The sequence below is a fragment of the Crotalus tigris genome, unplaced genomic scaffold (genome assembly GCF_016545835.1).
Source record: "Crotalus tigris isolate CLP2741 ecotype Arizona unplaced genomic scaffold, ASM1654583v1 scf7180000019097.2288821080:1192077, whole genome shotgun sequence".
NCBI lineage: Eukaryota > Metazoa > Chordata > Lepidosauria > Squamata > Viperidae > Crotalus > Crotalus tigris.
This window is the reverse complement of record NW_024097373.1, coordinates 939508-958972: the sequence shown is the minus strand read 5'-3', so window position 1 is coordinate 958972 and position 19465 is coordinate 939508. Positions and strand designations below refer to the sequence as shown.

The 19465-nt window shown below is 35.5% G+C and overlaps 2 protein-coding genes across 3 annotated transcripts in view; one reads left to right on the top strand and one right to left on the bottom strand.

The window, feature by feature from the left end:
- SPATA45 (spermatogenesis associated 45) overlaps positions 1-19465 on the top strand; it is a 38287-nt gene that overhangs the window by 6234 nt on the left and 12588 nt on the right. For both annotated transcript variants that reach the window (XM_039359630.1, XM_039359631.1), the window contains exons 2-3: positions 3841-3881; positions 7464-7567. The gene's annotated coding sequence lies outside the window, so the exon portion shown is untranslated. The remainder of the gene's footprint in view (positions 1-3840; positions 3882-7463; positions 7568-19465) is intronic.
- Positions 4053-19377, bottom strand: FLVCR1 (FLVCR heme transporter 1). Its single transcript, XM_039359623.1, has 10 exons — positions 18262-19377; positions 16153-16297; positions 14275-14415; positions 13012-13079; positions 11936-12039; positions 10241-10351; positions 9861-9966; positions 9153-9264; positions 6244-6311; positions 4053-4998 (listed from the first exon to the last, which is right to left on the bottom strand). Exons 1-10 carry the CDS (start codon positions 18961-18963, stop codon positions 4924-4926), a joined length of 1632 nt encoding a protein of 543 aa, XP_039215557.1. The 5' UTR covers positions 18964-19377; the 3' UTR covers positions 4053-4923.

Genomic DNA, 19465 nt, shown 5'->3' with positions numbered 1-19465 from the left:
ACTTTTGAATTGTATTAAAAAATAGATACAAACTTTTTTTTTTAAAAAAAGAACTATCAGCCTTAGAATTGGCAATGAAAATATCAAAGTGGTGTATTGCTTCAGATTTTAGACTTTATTGTTAGCATTTTAAAAGGTGGTATTAGCACTTTTAAATGTGGCAGAGTAGGCCATTTCTTTGGTATGTGAGAACTTGATTTTTCAGCAACTACACAATTGAGAGCATGTTCTGGAAGCCCTTGAATACACTTGCAAGCTTTAAGAAAGATGCAAACCCAGCTGAGAAAGAGTAATGTAAACCATAAATTTGCTATCAATGGAATGTCTTCCAGATTCAGTGTTTTCTATTGTTCAAGACTCACATGTAATCAATGTCTTTTATTGGTCACTTGCTCTCTGAAGTACCAAATGTATCTATTATTTGTTTCTATACCCTAAAAAAAGACTTGCCACCACCATCCCATAATAAATGATTAATTCATATTTTCAGGTGGGCAAAGAAGCACCTTTACAAAGGTAAAAAGTCTCTCTCTCTCAAATTCAGGGATCAAATTCTTTCCTCCCTCTTACCAATTTTGTCTTCTTTCATGTTCTTAACTGACTTTTAAATGCACTGTGAAGCTATCTAGATGAGGCAGAGCAGGGCAGCTGTATTGCTCACCAACTCTTACTTAGCACAGCACAGCAGTTTTAACAATATTAGCCCTTGAACTGAAGGCTTGGATAACATACTTTCCAGGTTCCAGATTCAGGTAAAGGTATCCATTCCCAAAACCAAAAATACTTACATTAATAAAATTAATTGGGATAAGTCCAATTTGAAGTGCTTGTTATCACTTATAAATCACATACAAGACACCATCATGCTTAAGGCATTTATTGTACAATAAGCCTGTTGGGAATCTCCCCCAGCAAGAATACATGGGAAATTAGCTAGATGAGACCTTTTCTGTTATAAAACAGTACTTTCCTTTTGAAGGTATATATGGCCCCTTCTCACATTCTATAAGAAAATTAAAACTGACCTGATTTGACTCTAAGTGGCCTGTCTTGGGTTTTCATATCCATCAGAATAGAGCTGGAAGGGACCTTGGAGGTCTTCTAGTCCAGCCCTCTGCTCAAGCAGGAGTCCCTATTTTATTTCAGACAAATGGCTATCCAGTCTCTTCTTTAAAACCTCAAGTGATGAAGCACCAACATCTGAAAGCAAGCTGTTCCATTGGTTAATTGTCCTCACTGTTAGGAAGTTTCTCCTTAATTCCAGGTTGCTTCTCTCCTTGATTAATTTCCATCCGTTGTTTCTTGTCTTGCCTTCTGATGTTTTGGAAAATAAATTGAACCCCTCCTCCTTGTGGCAGCTCCTCAAATACTGGAATACTGCTATCATGTCCCTAGTCTGGCTATTCCCAAATCCTGCAACCATTCTTCATATGTTTTAATCTCCCAGCCTTTAATTATCTTAGTTGCTCTTCTTTGCACTTTTTCCAAAGTCTCAACATCTTTTTTGTAATGTGGTGACTAAAACTGGATGCAGTATTCCAGATGTGGCCTAAGGCTTTATAAAGCGGTACTACTATTTCACATGATTTTGATTCTATGCCTGTTTATACAATCAAGGATTGTATTAGCTTTTTTGGCTGCTGCCACACATTGCTGACTCATGCTTAAGTGATCGTCCACTAGGACTCCATGGTCCCTCTCAGTTACTGTTTTTGAGCCAGGTTTTGCCTAATCTGTACTTGTACTTTTGGGTTTTCCTGCCCAGGTGTAAAATCTTGCTTTTCTCCACATTAAATATTGTTTTGATAGAAAGGGCCCATTGTTCAAGTCTGTCAAGATCTTTTTGGATTCTGAGCTCGTCTTCTGGGATGTTGGCTATTCCTGCCAGCTTAGTGTCATCTGCAAATTTGATGAAATCTCCTTCTATTCCCTCATCTAAGTCATTTATGAAGATATTGAATACTGGGCCTAAGACAGAACCTTGTGTTACCCCACTGCTTACTTCCCTCCATGTAGATATAGTACCAATGAGAACTACTCCTTGAGTGCGATTTGTCAGCCACTTACAAATCCATCTGGTGATGATGCTGTCAATCCCACATTTTTCTAGCTTACCAAGAAGTAGGTTGTGGTCTACTTTGTCAAATGCCTTGCTGAACTCTAAGTATACTATGTCCACAGCATTTCGCTGGTCTATCAATTTAGTCACTTTGTCAAAGAATTTATATATATATTCACCCATATATCATAAAAATCATTTTTATATTACTTTTAGTCATGCTTTTTTGTACACTTCTCAGGACCAATTTGGATGATCTACATATATAAAAATAAATAAAATGCACACAATGCATTCCTTATCAAGTAGCTTTTTTTGCATCACCCATGACTACAGAGTTATATAACCTTATTTTTATTATAGCCAAAGGAAAATAGTTTAACTACAGTATCTAGACACCTAGCATTGCTCTAGTTAATCTTAAATTATTTATTTTTGCTTGTATGTAAACTACTTGCTTTCTGTCTGTACCAAAAAGCAAAGTGAAGCAGCAGGTGTCTGCAAGGGTAGTTCCCTATAAAGCAACATCACACACCCAGATAAGCAATATGGAAGTTGTTCCAAATTGATGTACCACTATCTGGAATGCATTGATAGTATAAACTCTTCGACGAATTATGCTGGCATCTACAGCAGAAACTGCTTCAACTTGATCCATTTGGAAAAGCAGCAAATGATTCATCCAATAGGTAATCTAGACTTAAATGCCCAAATATTTGCATGACCCCCACATTGCCAGCTTTTAAAAGGGTGTTAAAAACATGGCACTTTTCCCATGCCTTGGGTTAGGATGATTTTGAGGGCCATCTCTGCTGATGGGGGAAGAGAGTTGGTTGATATTCCTCTTCATATGATGCTATCTTTGCAGTTTTGTTTTATTGTGTTATTTGTGTATTAAACTGTCCAGCTGAGAGTTCATATCCTAGAAATGTTATTACAAATAAATAAGCAAGCAAGCAAGTTAGTTAGCTAGTTACCAGACAACCACTGAACTGTTCTAATAAATTATACAAATGTACTCTTCATACACTTCATTTGTTCAATACTTAAAATAAGGTTACCTTTAAATACAACGTTCAACAAAACAAAAAAAGCAGATTGTTGAACAATAGGATAGTTGTTTAAGAAGGGATCCCCAACCACCAGTCCATGGACCAGCACCAGGCCACGGCATACCAGAAACCGGGCCACCCAAACAAGTGAAGCCTCATCCGCGGGATGCAGGCAGCACATGAAACCATACCCCCCGTGGTCCGCGGAAAAACCTCTCTCCAAAGAATTGGTCCCTGGTGCCCAAAGGTTTGGGCACCACTGGTTGAGGAGTTTGGAATTGTTATTCCTTTTGTCTCACTAAAGAAGAATGCAGAAAAGAACATGGAATTATTTCAGTAAATATTTCTAATGCCACATGTTGGCCATTTTGATCAATACTGATTGTTACAAATATTGGTGTGATCTAATCAAATTTAAGTACTTTTACACCCTACAAATTTTAAAGAAAGAAAAGGATAGGCTTAGGGTTTTTTCTGACATCTGGGATAGAAATGTGATTTGATCATGCTTTTCCTTTTAAATTATTAGGCATAGATGTGTGTATACTATGTTAGCCTTCAAGCAACATTTATTCCTCATGTGAAAATGAAGACTGTTATTAGTACCATGCTTACTTGTTTGTTAAACAACATCAGGACAAGTAGGCTCAGCAAGACAGCAAGCCATTCACTTTCACCCTTCTTCTAAACATGAAAAAGATTTAAAGGTTTATCTTGATTTACTTCCAGGTAAGCCAAAGGACATGATGAGAACATTGAAGAAACATATGGTAATTTTTCTTAAATATATACATAAAATTATCATACCTGTCAAATTAATAGGCTGAAAACATGCATTGACAATTTTCCATATCATCTAAATCTACTTTTTGTTAAGCAGTTATTTTAAATCTATACACATTCCTAGCTAATGAAACAGTAAGGAGTAAGGAATCCATTGTGAGCTCTGCCTTATTTTATTATATTTTATTTGCCAGAAATTATTTTCCACATTTACTTTTCACAAATACACAAAATTGATGCAAAGAATACAGTGGCATGCATTTGCCTTTGTATGACCTGGCAATACTTTCTTGTGACTCACATAATACAGATGTACTTTCATTTTCAGAAGGCAAAAAAAAAAAAAAAGGAACCATGAATATATAGTTTCGTGATCAAAAATTCAGAAGGCCTTTGCCTTCAATAACTTAGAATATAAAATACTTCTTGCAAATCAGGGATTTATATCATTCTCTTATTTGTGTTTCAAAACAAAGAAATTTCAGAAGCCACAATTCTTTCAAAGCCAAAAAAATGGCAAAATTCAGGATTTACAGTATAACACATTCAAAAATGAATTGCTTATACTGTCTATTGTGCTAAAGACAATGCCCTCCTATAGGAAGGGCAGTTTTGAACATTTCAAATAAAAACACAAGTTGAAGCACATATTTAATTGATATCAAATTGCTCAGTACACACATTCTATATGAGAATTCCAAGTGTGGATAAGCTAGTGGCACAGATTTTGATAAGAGGTTCTAATTTATCACTTACAGCATAATATATTTTATGAAAGTCCACAACTTCCAAATAAATGGAAGATTCCTGGGAATTTTATCACTGAAACTTAAAACATTTGTTGAAAATTACCATTTTGAAGTTAAAATGTGTTCATTAAGTATATACAAATCTGTGCATTATCCAGTGTACAATCACTGCTAACTTCTGCCATTCAACACAATTTTTAGGTTTACAGTTCTTACGATTCTCCATTAAGTTGCTTTTATTATAACAGCTGCCAATTGTGAGTCTAGTATTTTTTCCATTTTAAATTTTTGATTCTGATTGGTTTTTTGATGTTGTTTTATTTTGTTCATCTTCAACAGGACTGTCAGGGGGTATCTGTCAAGGAAATAAAAGACAATTCAGGACATAGGAGATTTTAGAAAACAGATTTAGTGAGAAGCTAGCGTGGAATATTATCAGAGTAAAAAATGGGAGGGTTTCCTCTAAATTCCAATGAAGCATTCAGAAGAATGGAAGTATATACAGTGATACCTTGGTACTCATTGTTAATTGTTTCCAGGAAGGGGAGGTGCGACTAATACCAAAAATGACATGTACCAAACAAAATTTTCCCATAAGGAATAATGCATTAGTCATGAGGCAACCGATATCAACACATTCTAGCTTGCACGTCAAATACCAAACTAATGACAATTCTGGGATAAAATTTTCAAGTCAAAATGCACTGAATGCCAAGTTCAACAAGTTTCAAAGCAGTCAAGTACCAAAGTGCCACTCTATATTTTGTCCAAATCCTTTCGAAAATGAGGTGCACCAGCATTAATTAGTAAAAAGTTCAATTGATAGGAATATGTATTAAATACAAATGTCATATTTTCATCTATATTGAGAAATTTCCAAGTCATGTCTTATATTTAAATATTAGCATATTAGACCTAATATTCATACACAAATGATGAATACACATTCATCTGATATACCAATGAACATTTACTTTCCATAAATGTATCATACTGAATGAAACCATATTACTTGCAACAGTTTTCTTCATTAATTAAACAATCTAATAATTATTGGCTTTGGGAACACTATGTACCCCAATATAAATAATTATAGAAACGGAGTAAGAAATTATTAGTGGGTTATGTTCCTTGCCCATGGGACATAACCCATTTATAAATATTTATGTAATTGCAGTTTAAATATATACATAGACATGAAAGAATAGGTAATAACTTCAGGAAATATTACAATACTGTTGATGTTATTTTAAAACATGCAACATGACAACTACTGAATTTCCAAGAGGAAATGGAATACTTGTTAAGTTCCAGCTCAAATGGAAGAGAGTGCTTTCTATAGAGTTCTATTATCTTGCACTTCTTCAATTTCTCAGTGGTCCCTTTTCCTCACATGCCACAGACCGATTTGGGAGAAAAATTGGATAAACTAGAAGATTCTTCAGAAATGGCAAATAATACATTAGGTTCTGAAACTTCTAATAAAAAAGATGCAAACTTCACAAAAATATTTTCTGAAATTTACTCAAAAGAACTGAAAATATAATGATACTCAGTTAAACAAACCTATAATCAAGTAATAAATGTAAAGATTACTTACAGATTTAATGTCCACAGTTACAATCCCTGAATTTATATTGTGCCTTCGCAAATCAGATTTAATTAAAGCTAAAAGAGACAGTATTAAATTTTTTTTTTTAAGTTTTTATTTTCCATTTTTCATTACACTCATACAAAATACTTCAGATAAAGAGTAAAATAAATTTATACACACAACTTTCGGTATTGCTCACTCATTTCCCCCCAAACCGCATCCTCCCTCTGACTTCCTTCCTTACTTCCCTCTTCCTCCCTCTTCTTCCTCACCACTCTCCTCCTCTCCTCTTTCTCCTCCACCTTCCTACTTGCTTCTCCCCTTCCTCCTACCTTCTCATCCCACTCCGGATGCAGTCCAGGGAAAATGCCCAAGCAATTCCTCTCTCCAAATTACAACATCAATATTATATACAATAAAACTATTTCTACTTATCTGACCTATTTAACCTCCAACCCACCCTTCCCCCACCCTCCTCCCCCCCCCCCGACTTCCCAGAGCCAAGTACAGGGTTATACAAACATATTAAACATAATCTACTTAACTTTACTAATTATACAATAACCAAAATCATACTAACCCTTAACTCCCTTCAAACTTTAACATCATAATTTTATAAACAAATCCATTATTCATAAAATAAATAAAACTTTGTAGTTCCATATTTCTTCTGAACATATTCTATCCATCTTCTCCATACAATAACATATCTCTCTTGTGAATAATCCTTTAAATAAGCAGAAATTTTGGTCATTTCTGCTAAATTAGAAACCTTAAATACCCACTCTTCTAAAGTAGGCAGAAAGTCCTTCTTCCAATACTGACCAACCAATAATCTTGCTGCTGTTATTAAAATAGTTAGTATTAAATATTAATTTAAATACATTTGCTGTAGTGATTTTTTTAAGTTTGCTTTGTTAATTGTGCTACAGAATTAATGTCAGCAGTCTTCTGCAGAATATTTAATACTTTATTGCAATGTTTTTCAGCTATTTCTGAATGGAGAAATAGTTATATGGGTAAATACTAAAACACATTAATCAAAATTGCACACCTAGAGATCAGGGAGAGAAAGTGATGGGTGTAGTGACATGGGGACTGAACAGCAGCCATTGCAAATGCAATGAAAGCAAATGCAATGCAGATAAGAAATATTCAAACTGATTGAACAACTAAATGAAAATATTTTCTGGAATTTATGTTACTCCACAACTTTTCATTTGTAGAAGATACTCCAGATATCTCCACTGTTTGATCCCCTTGGAGTTTGGGTGAAAGCTCAATTATTGCTAACTTCACAGAAGAAAATAATATAAAGGCAATTATTACAGTAAGTTGCTTTATTCTTATTCAATATAACTTTTTATTCTTTCCAATGAAGACGTTATCTATCTATCTATCTATCTATCTATCTATCTATCTATCTATCCATGTGATATGTAATATCATGACCAAAGCTTGTTGAAAGTGTGCAGCAATATGGCTTTTATACTCTATTATATTATTAAATAAATCTAATTTATTGCCTTTGGGATCTACTACAATTCCTACAGATTCAACAAATATCTGTGGTGAACTATAGTCTGGATACCCAGAAGGGAGAAGCTACAGTGAAGTTTAGACAGTTTGCTTGGGAGAAAGATGCTCAAAATAGCTCCTCCCTAGAAGTTCTCAAAGTATATCTTTAATGAGGTAGTAATTGTTTTATTTGCGCAAGATTTCTGTCTATAGACGATAAACAATAAAGGGAACTGCTTAGAAGTAACTCTGTGCCTTTAATGATTTTCAGAGCCTAGCAATATCCGAGTTTAGATATTTCTTAAAATGTATCACAATATATCAAAATACAATACCATATGTGAAGTGGAGGTTTGTTCTCCAAGTTTGTGGGTTGGTTTCCGAATGTTTCGTTACCAGGCTAGATAACATCTTTAGGGGATCCCTAAACTCTGCTGAAGATGTTACCCAGTCGGTAAGGAAATGTTCAGAAACCAACCCACAAAGCTTGGAGAACGAATCTCCACCCTCATCTTACACCTAAGCTACAGATATTTGCCACCACTGCAATACTGTATAACTTTAAAAAGATCCTAATATTGATTTTTCTTAGATACTATTCATAAATTATTGAGGAAAATCTTATGACTGGCCCACTGCTAATCAACTTTTCAGTTTAGGCTTTAATCCAGGTTAAAATGATCACACATACTAATGAAAGAGGTTCATCAAAGATACAGGTAGTAGTCGACATGACCACAATTGAGACCAAAATTTCCATTGCCAAGCAAAACAATTAAGTGCATTTTGCCCCATTTTACGAACTTGTTTGCCAATGTTTAAATGACTCACATGGTTCTTAAGTTAGTAACATATTAAGTGTATTTTGCTTCCCTGTTGACTTTGCCTGTCAGAAGATCACAAAAAGTGATCACATAACCCCTGGACACTAAAATCTTCATGAATACATGCCAGTTGCCAAATATCTGAATTTTGATCAAGTGACCACAGGGTTGCTGCAATGATCATGTGAAATATTGTCATAAGTCACTTTTTTTAGTGCCATTGTAACTTTGAAGGGTCACTAAACAAATGCTTATAAGTCCAGGACTATCTGAATAGAGACGCTCTATAAACAAAACAATAGGCAAAAGCCCACAGTCTGTTTAACCATTCTTGTTTCTTACTGCTGTTCCTCTGTTGTTAACGTATTTAAAATGTTTATAATTTTTTTATTTGCTTTACTCTTACGCTACATTGTTTTTATTCTTGTAAGATATGTGGTATGTTTTCTGGTAATAAAAGGAGTTTTACAGTTTCAAATAAACAAAGATGACTTAAGCCTTTGGACAGATTTCATATTCACTATTTTTCTATTAAGAACAAAAACATAATTTAAGATAATGTTAAGTGGTTACCTGTTAAAATGATACCTATAAACATCCACACAAAGAGAAAAATATTTCCAGCACGAGCACTGTAATCTGTTGTAAGCTTCCCTTGGATTAATGTAAAGATGATCCCAAATATCTGTAATTGTTTATAAGAACATATTTCAGAATTTAATTTTGCCAGTTCTGCTCAAGTTGCCTGAACTCTGCTAGTTTTATTTCCTACTATGCCCCATAAATAGGGTTTTGTTTACACACTACTTTCAGAAAAGAACAGCATGTTCTCAAAAATATACTACTTATGGTCTGCAAACTTGTTTAGTTGTAGGGGGAAATAAACTCACCCCAGAATTACCCTGCCATTCCAATGGAAAACAGCTTAGTCAAGAAAAATATTGTTTCAGATTCCAAGCATAGACAGAGATATGAGAAAAAATAGTTAGAATGGACTGGAGAGCCATGATTACATTTCTGCACAGTGCCAATGTAAATTCAGCAAAGGACAAGGAGGTTTTTTTTTAGATTATTGTAATACAATTTTTACAACGTATATATATTTTCAATAGAGATGCTGCAAAGTTTAGGAAAGCTCTGTATAATCTCTATGATCTACAAAGCTTTCTAAAAGTCGTTTCCTTAATCTTTGCTACTTATCTATTTATCAAAACAATATTACTGATATGATAGTTATCTGAGCTCAAAACTCCAAGACTCTAATAAAACATTCCTTATCACCTGTGCTGAAGCATTCAAAAGCCCTGATGAGGTGCCTTCTGACTCGGGGTATGTAATTTCCACAGCAAATTCAAAACCAAGGGGCAGATAACCTGTCATAAAGAAACTGACATAAAAAGCCAAAGTTCAAATTAGTAATAATTCCTACTATTTATATCAAAATTAATTGTTCTTCAGTTTTTATTACTGTTAGGGCAACCTACAATGGATTTTCTAGCTTACTCCAATAATTTGAACATCCAGTTATAAAAATCCACCTCTGATGAAAATATATTCCACTAGAAAGTTAGCAGTTTATTATCAGTTTAAACACATAACAAAAAATAAATTTAATGTTCCTGAATTAGCATTGCAGTTTATTTTATTGCAAAAATCCTTACCCAAGTACTCCACCAGTCACAAATATAACTACAAGGTATCCACAGTTCAAGGTGAATGTAAATACGACCATCCCAACAAAAGAGAGGATGTATACAACTAATGTAGTCTGTCTATTGAAAAAAAAATCACAAATTATTTTTGCTATTATTTCGTAACACAGAGCTCAAATAAAAATGTACATTTTCAGTGGCAAACTGTCTCTGCTTTCTTTTGCCACCTAACAGAGTAGATGTAGTCCTTGGATTACAATGGTAATTGGGACTGGAATTTCTATTGTAAACATTTATGACATGATTTAAAGCGTAACATTGTGTGACTGCATTGCTTAGCATCAGCAATCCTGACAATCCCTGTGCCATCATTAAGTGAAGATTGCAGATTGTTAAGCAAGGATCTCATGTGACCACAGCTTGCAACTGCTCACTGGCTTCTAACAAGCAAAATCAATGGGAAGCCAGTAGGAAATTGCAAATCCTGATCACAACAAGCCTTTCTTTAGGTAGCTAGCAAGCAGGCCGGTGGGCCAGTGAGTTGTATGGAGTATGGACAGGCTGCAATGCAGATGGGAGACAGAGGCATGGTGTGAGTGCAGGTAAGGAAGGGGGATTTTACAGCTTGGCATGAGTTTGAGCAGGCATCACTTGCCCTGCCACCTAGGGGCACTCTGAGACTAAAAGCAGGAACAAGAGCAATTCACCAAAACAACTTGTGACCTCCTGCTGGTTTCCCCATTGACCTTGCTTGTGGAAGCAGGCAGGAAAGCTCACAAATGGTGATGGGATGCTGCAACCCTCATAAATGCAAGCCAAATCATAATTATGTGGTTGTAGGAACACTGCAATGCCACAACTTTGATGACTGGTCATCACACACCTCTCATTTAATGCCATCATACCTTTGAAAAGTCATTGAAGTTGTAATCTGAGGACTAACTTTATCATCTATTTTAAAATTTGTGAAAACAGGTTTCTCAGATTTCAAGATTCAAAAGGTGCTTATTACTTTAAAATTACAACAATCTGGAGAAACATAGGCAGTACAAATATGTAGTATGGACTTTAGGATACACAGATCATTGCCACCTGAAACAGTTGTACTCTTAACAGTTTTAAATTTCTGTACACATGACCTGATTTTAAAGAAAGACAAAATGCTTTAAAATAATATATGTAGCAAAATGTCTATAACTCTGACATTATCAATGGCAATCTTCTCTCATCTTTTCCATTTCTCCTGTTGCATGCTTTTTCACACAAAGATCCTGGCATTGATAAAACCAGAGATTCCACTTAGAACTAAACCAAAAAATTCTGCTCCTTTGCCAAAAAACAAAAAATGAGCTATGAATTCTAGCCAGAAGCTTCCCCCAAAATAATTAAACATAATTCTCTCTGGCACATACACAAACAAGTTTAGCTAATTAACAAAAGACAGAATTATGCTCCAGTATTTTTTGTAAGCAGTCTTTTGACCTCTGTTAAGCTACTCAACCATATAACTACAGTATAATATATGAATTTAAAAATTTGCTATTCCTATTCATATACTTCAGTGTTTCTCAACCTTGACAATTTTAAGGCATGTGGACTTCAACTCCCAGAATTCCACAGCCAGCGTTGCTGGCTGTGGAATTCTGGGAGTTGAAGTCCACATGCCTTAAAATTGTCAAGGTTGAGAAACACTGATATACTTACTTGTATGTCTTGGTATGATCCAGCCACAAGCCGCAGATAATAGAGCCAACCATTCCAGCTACCACAAGTGTGAGGCCAATCCTACCTGCATTTATTTCTTCTCCCTTTATGTAATATAATTATGAAATTACATAATTATGCAATGAATAAGCAAGTTCACCCTAATTCACTTTTTCAAAAAAGTCAATCTATAAAAAATTAGTAAAGTATATCAATCATTTTCTGTAGGCAAACACCAAGCCTAAGTAAGTTCAAAGTATGGCAACAATAAAAGAAATATTGTAGTCTGGGACACTATCTATGCATAGCCATAATTTTAGTTTATAGCCCATTTTCAATCAATGTAAATAGGAATGTCTTCCAATTGAAAAAGAAATATAATATTAAACAAAGATTATTCTATTACCAATTTTTTATTAAAACAAGAATTTATAAAAAAATAATAAGGAAATAGATGCAACCTAAGTCTACGAAACTGCAGCATTTTTAGATAGTACTTTCAAAGATCTGAAGATGAAATGCTCATTTTTTTATGATTCTCAGTTTGACAAGCTCATCTTTTGTTCCTTTCACAAATTTCTTCTTTCTTTTTATCTGAGATAATGAAATAATCCCTAACCAGATAGTGTATCAATCTATTATTCTGTTACCTAATGACAGAACTCCCATATCCTATATACCTAACTACTGTACAAATCAGAATTGGCAATGACAAAACCACAGAGAAGAGGGAGTCAAACTATTCTCCAAAGCACCTGAATGCAGGACAAGTAGCAATGGATGGAAACTAACCAAAGAGAAAAGCAGCCTAGAACTAAGGAGAAATGATCTGACAGTTAGAACAATTAATCAGTGCAACAACCTGCCTCCAGAAGCTGTGGATGGTCCAACACTGGAGGTTTTTAAGAAGAGACTGGACAGCCATTTGTCTGAAATGGTATAGTTTCCTGCCTGAGCAGGGGGTTGGATTAGATGGCCTCCAAGGTCCTTTCCAACTTTTATTATTATTGTTATTGTTATTATTAAACAAACAGGGCACTGATTTTGATTTAGCAAGAAATTCTATAAAAACTTACCTCATAGTGAGCCAATATTATTTGGTTTAGTAGAGTTGAGATTGAATAAAAGGCTCCAGTCATAATTCCTACAAAAAATTATTGCCATTGTTACAGAAATTAAATGAAGCCAAACTCTTAAAACAAGGAACAAGTTACCTTTCAGCAGACTGAATTATCTGAAAAGGAAATGAAAACTGGGAGGCCAGAATATCTTTTTGCCCTGCATGGGCTCATCTCCTAGTTGCCATTAAGATGGCCATAGAAGCACTACACAGCACAGTGAAAGGGAGATACCCAAAGAGTTAATGAACTATGGGAACGGCTGTGAACAAGCAGAAGTAAAATCTAAATTTCATTTATCATTTTTGTCACAGGCAAAATCTGTGAAAAAACATCACTTAAAAAAGTAGGCTTCAAATGGCCTTATGGATACATGGCATTAGGCTCAAGAGTCTAATGCCCCAACACTTTTGTCATCTCTAGTTTCACATTACCCACCAGCTCCTCAGTAAATCTTTGCCTGGGGTTCTATGAATCACAGGGTCAAAAGAGAGGAGGCATGGAATGACTGTCAAAAGATCTACTACAATATTCCAAATTCTACAGAATAGTGACGGTCCCCATTTTCATACGAGAGGACCGTATACACCTCCATCACTGCACATTTATGGATCATTCTTATGGCTCACTTGCTCCTTCACCAGCAAAAGCCCAAAGGTATTGGAACAAACCTCAGAATTTACATTATGTTCTAAGCTGCAAATGCTACTGCTGTCTCAGTATGAATGGCAGAATCACAACAACCTAGTTTGAAGTTTCTTGAAAAATGCTACAAATCTTCATACAGGAAGTAATTTTCCTACTTGTGTCTTTTAATGCCACAAATATTTAAGTAATTATAGACATTATATTTCAAAATCCATTATCTTATTTTGGAACAATGAAACATATACCACAGAATTAAAAAGTTCAACAATGCATACATAAAAGTTCAGAATAGAATGTATAGCAGTGTACATGTTTAACATTGAATAATAGTTGAATAACAGAATTAACTACATGTGCATATTTAATCTTCATGTTTCTATCATGAATATTAATAATTTAAAATTTTATATAAGAATTTATAATAGTAATTACATAACTCAGTAGGGAGATAGATGGCATATCAATTTAACAAATATCTCTTGGCAAATAAATAAGTACAAGAAGGGAGCCAAGTTATAAAAACAATACAATATTTAGTACACACATCTTTAAATAAGTTAAATAAATGCTCACCATAGCTTATCAACAAAAGAATAAAAGGAACATTCCTGAACAAATTGAGTATTGATTGTTTATAGGAGTGATCTTTTGGAGATGGATCCAGGAGAACAGCCTGAGACTGACTTGGAGGATATTTCGGTTTTTCCTTAAACACTAGGGAGAAAACAAAAACATTAAATATATAACATTTTCTCTTTGATGTAATGGTTTTACATGCACCTCCATATATAATAAATTATCAATATAATAAGGAAGCATATTCATATGTTTCAATAAAGGCATAGATAATGGGATAACTAGAACCTGTCACTATAAAACCTGAAAGTCGATGTTAGGAGAAGTACAGGTAGTCCTTGACTTACAATAGTTCATTTAATGACTGTTCAAAGTTACAACAGCACTGAAAAAAGTGACTGAGTTTTTCACACTTATGACTGTTGCAGCATCCCCATGGTCATGCAATCAAATTTCGGCTGCTTGGCAACTGACCCATATTAATGACGGCTGCAGCGTCCTGGGGTCATGTGATCACCTACTGAGACCTTCTGACAAGCAAAATCAATGGTGAAGCCAGATTCACTTAATAACCGTATTACTAACTTAAGAACTGCAGCAATTCATTTAACAAGCAAGCGGTCATAAAGAGGGCAAAACTCATTTCACAACTGTCTCATTTAGCAACTGAAATTTTGGCTCAATTGTGGTTGTAAGTCAAGGACTATCTGTAGGTATCACAGAACTAATTCCACTTTTTCCTATATAATGAGCAAAGATTCCTTTTCCAACTAAGAGGTTCCTAAAACTCTGATGCACATGGTCATCCTCTTCATCTTGAGAATGATAAAAATGGCAACAAAGAGTACTGAACTACTCCCCTCCTTGAAAGTAGACCTTAACCCTTTTAAGACAAAAAAGATTTTATAATAAAGATAGAAGCTACAACATGCAACCTTTTATGAAGAAGTTTACTTACTAGAATTTAACATTTATTTTTCCAATTTTGATTGCCAGATGCTCACATAATTCTAATGATCATTAGAAACCTGAGAATATAGCGTGTCACTTCATTGTCCTGAATTTGCCAAAGCTCAGCAAAGGAACAGCACACCATAGTTGTTATATTATTCTATACTTCTACTGATAGAACTACTGTGACCAGCAGCAATATTAATGCCATATTGTGTTTCTGCAGCTAGGACCAGTTTTTTTCTTCATTACTATCAGGTGCAATCTTTTTTTTTTTTTTTTTTGCTTGAGATTTCCTCCTTATCAAGTGTTGCAATTTCTTATATTCATAGGATCTCTGATTTTGCAATCCTTCCTTGGTTACTGTATTATTTTCCATTGTTTATCTTAACTCCATAATTCTTCTAGTCATTGTTTTTTTTTTAAGCACAATTCTGGTAATTCTTCTTTTACTTTTCCTTCAATTTGCTTCTTAGTCCTCTTAACCTAAAACGTAGACATCCCGTTATACTTTTCCTTACTATCTTCTTATAGGTACGCTATAATTTGTAATTACAGCTAATTCTAGGAAAAATAAACCAAAATGTTATGTATAATACATTGACATTATTTTTGTATTATTATGGTTAATCTTCAGTTCAATTCCCCATCTGGGACTGATAAAAATTTAACAGTGCAAGCCCTAACCAAGGACGTAAGAGTTGTTAAGGTAGTGTCTGAGTATATAGTTCTGAGTAAGGTGGTTTTTTGTAAAGTCAAGATATTCAGGTCTAATAAGTTCAAAATGTCCATGTATCTAGGCAGCCCTTTGGGTATTGCTCTTAGGACTTCTATTACTATTGGTACAACCATTGATTTCTTCCTCCATTATCACTCAATTTCAATTTGCAAATTATTATTATTATACTGAAATGTTTTACATACCAAGCGCTGTTAATAAAAAGAGGAAAGTAGATACTCCTGCTGTGCCATAGAACATTATGCTGATATTGTGTCCCATAAGATCCAGGTCATTATGTGTGTTTGGAACTAAAACTGGAGGCAGTAAAAAGCCAATTGCTGTGCCTAGCTATTAAAATAAAAAGAAAATTGTGTTATAATATACCTGAAAAGATAGGAAATTTATTAGACTAGGATAAGGCCAATCTAGCCAACACTGTATCATACAAAAGTCTAAAATGCATTCAAATGCACAATCATAAACAGTAAGGCCTTGATTCACTGTTTCTCCCCAGGAGCTTCTATTTAAATTCTCACATCTAAGCCTCTGGGAGTGGTAGGTATGTGCAACCATTAAAAATTAAAGATATGAACAGATCAACTCTCCCCAACCTAATTCCCCATTAAAACAACCTAGATTTGCAACCATCACCATATCTAATTATGCATTACATGACATGTTTTCTTTTTTTTTTTTATTGAAAATTTTTGAAAGTTTTACAAATATACAACCAAAAACAAATCAACCCTCACCCCATCCCTCCCAAGCCCACCCCACCCTCCCCCCTCCCCGAACTTCCCAGAACTGAATATAGGCTTATCTAAAATTTTAAAATATCTAAACAAATTTTACATCTTATAATAATAAAATATATGTAAGCATTAATAAAAAAAATACTTAAAAAAAAGAAAGAAAGGAAAGAGAGAGAAAGAAAGAAAAAGAAAAAAAAGATAAAAAAGAAAAAAACAAAAGACGGAAAAAGAAAAGAAAAAACAATCTATACAAGTTATGAGAAAGCTAAATGATATTTTTCCATATCCAAATTATATTGTATAAAATTTATCCATTTTTCCCATACAACAAAAAATTTCTCTTGAGATTGCTCCTTTAAGAAAGCCGAAATCTTTGCCATTTCTGCAAATAAGATGACATGTTTTCTTTAGCATTTTTGTTTTATAATGAGTGACCAACAGTTCTGACACTGAGAGGAAGAAAATTTTATTGCCCACATTTTCCATCATACATGTTTTACATCTTTTTACAAACCTTCTTTCTCTGCCTTTAAGAAAAAAAGCTTTAAATATTGTGGTATCATCTAACAGAAAAATTAATATAATCATCTAATCATTTGAGTTACTCCTTTTCCAGTTTTATGATACACAGCATAGTCACATTATAAAAGAATTATTATCCTTCTTATTCATTTCTAGAACACAGTATTATAGAGGTACCTCATTGAACTATCCCAGAGACTGATTTGCACATTTCAACATGAAAATTGTCTGTTTTCTCTGCTTCCTTATCTTATAACCAATAACCAGTTCTTGAAAAGTTGAATACTCTTAATACTCCTACGGTATGGCGGTTAAAGTTGTTCAGGAGTGTTTGGTAAAGGACTGCATGAAAGGTTTTTTTGAAATCCAAACATATTTTCTGTTGGATTTCTATCAGCACACTTGGTGATACTTAGTAACAGTATTAGTAAGTACATCAACCTGAAAGTTTCTATCACAAGCAAAGAAAATGGAAAAAAAACCATTGCTTTTTCATCAGGAAGTCAACAATTAGTAATAGTTCTAATATTTAAATGATGTGATTTTTCTGGATTAAGGAACTATATTTAGAATGCACAAATGTTACAATACTTTTTATAATCATATTTTCCTAACTGTTAATTGTCTGAATATTGAAATATCAAAACTCTGGCAGAAAATATTTTCTTTTAAATATGCTCATATTTCTAGATTATTAGTTCTGTAATTATTAGAAGGCTATAACTGAAGAAGAGAACTTAGATTATAATGCCTTACTGACATCACAGCACCAGACAGAAGATACAAGTCTAATTAGCAAGGATTTGAATTAAATATATGAAAGCTAATTAGTCAATTGTAAATGCCCTTGGTTATTCCAGAGTAAATTGCTTCAATCATCAATGCCAACACAGTTGTGTGTGATCAGTGCTCATCTATTAAGAATGGAAGCAAATTTTTTTTCTTAAATCCAAATGTAGTTAATTTTTCTCACCAAAGTTATCCATTAACATCCCTATCTCGTGCATCTCTTCCAGCAAATTTTCTTTCTCCACTCACCTGATTGCCCAGAACAGCTACAGCACAAGCAGTGGACACTTCCTTGGGCCCAAACCAAACAGATGCAATGCGGGAGGGCAACCCCAAAATGAAGACCTGGGCTATGGAACACACAATCTGAGCCAGCAGAGTGACCAGATAGAGATTTGGCTGGATGCTGGCACATTTAATCCAGGCCCCCAAACAATTCAGTCCTGATCCCAGCAAGGCAGTGAAACGGAGGCCACTCGTGTCCAGAAACCAAGTGGCAGGAAATATGAGAGGAACGTATGTCACCATATATGACATGGAGAGCCAGTCAATTTCAGAAGAAGTAACATTATAGTAGCCAGTGAAGACACTGGTCAATATACTGTACTGGATCCACTGGAAGGCATTTACTAGCGAATAGCAGCTGAACACGGCCAGCACCAGAATCCTGCGTTTGGAAAGCCGAGGGATCAGCTTCACCCCCACGGTACAGTCAGACAGCATAGCTTCTGCCTCTGGATACTTCTCGAGATCAGCCAAGGAAGCGGCGCTTCTTCCAAACTCCACATCCTTCTCCGTTACCAAAGGCGTGCAGCTGCCGTTGTTGGCCGGCTCTTTGCCGGCCAGGTATCCATTGCACTGGAGGGCAGGCGCCGTGACTTCCTCCCCAACCTCGCCGCTGGCCTCGCTGCTTCCCCCTGGCTCGGCCACCTCCGTTCCCTCCCCACCCATTCTCGCTGCCTGACCCGAGGCCTTCGCCCCGCCCAAGCCTACCTGTCGGCGGACCTCTGCTAGGAACCTCTCAGTTTACCGCAAGCAGAAGCGCTACACGCGCTCCCCCCTTTCTTTCCGCCTCCCCAGGCAAGTGTGCATGCGGCCACTTCCAGCCTGCCTTCTCAGGTGCTGGCCAAGCGCTTCCCGCCCGGCCTTCGCTGCGGGGATGCTTCGCTTGCTCTCCTCTGCGCGCCTCGCCTTTAGCTCTCACTTCTCATCTCTGCCTCCAACTCCAAGACTGGCTGAGCTCCGGCCTCGTTTCCTCCAACCCGGCCTCGTCCTCCGCCCCCCTCACCCGCCAACGGTCATCCCAGAAACTCCAGGCAGAGATTGAATAAAGACTGCATCTCCGTTCAAGCGCCTCGAATCAGCGAAGATGTGTTGCCGGCTTTCGCATGCGCACATAGTTTCCTCTTTGATCGGGAGACGGTCCAAGGAAAGGTTCTAAGCCAATGAGGGG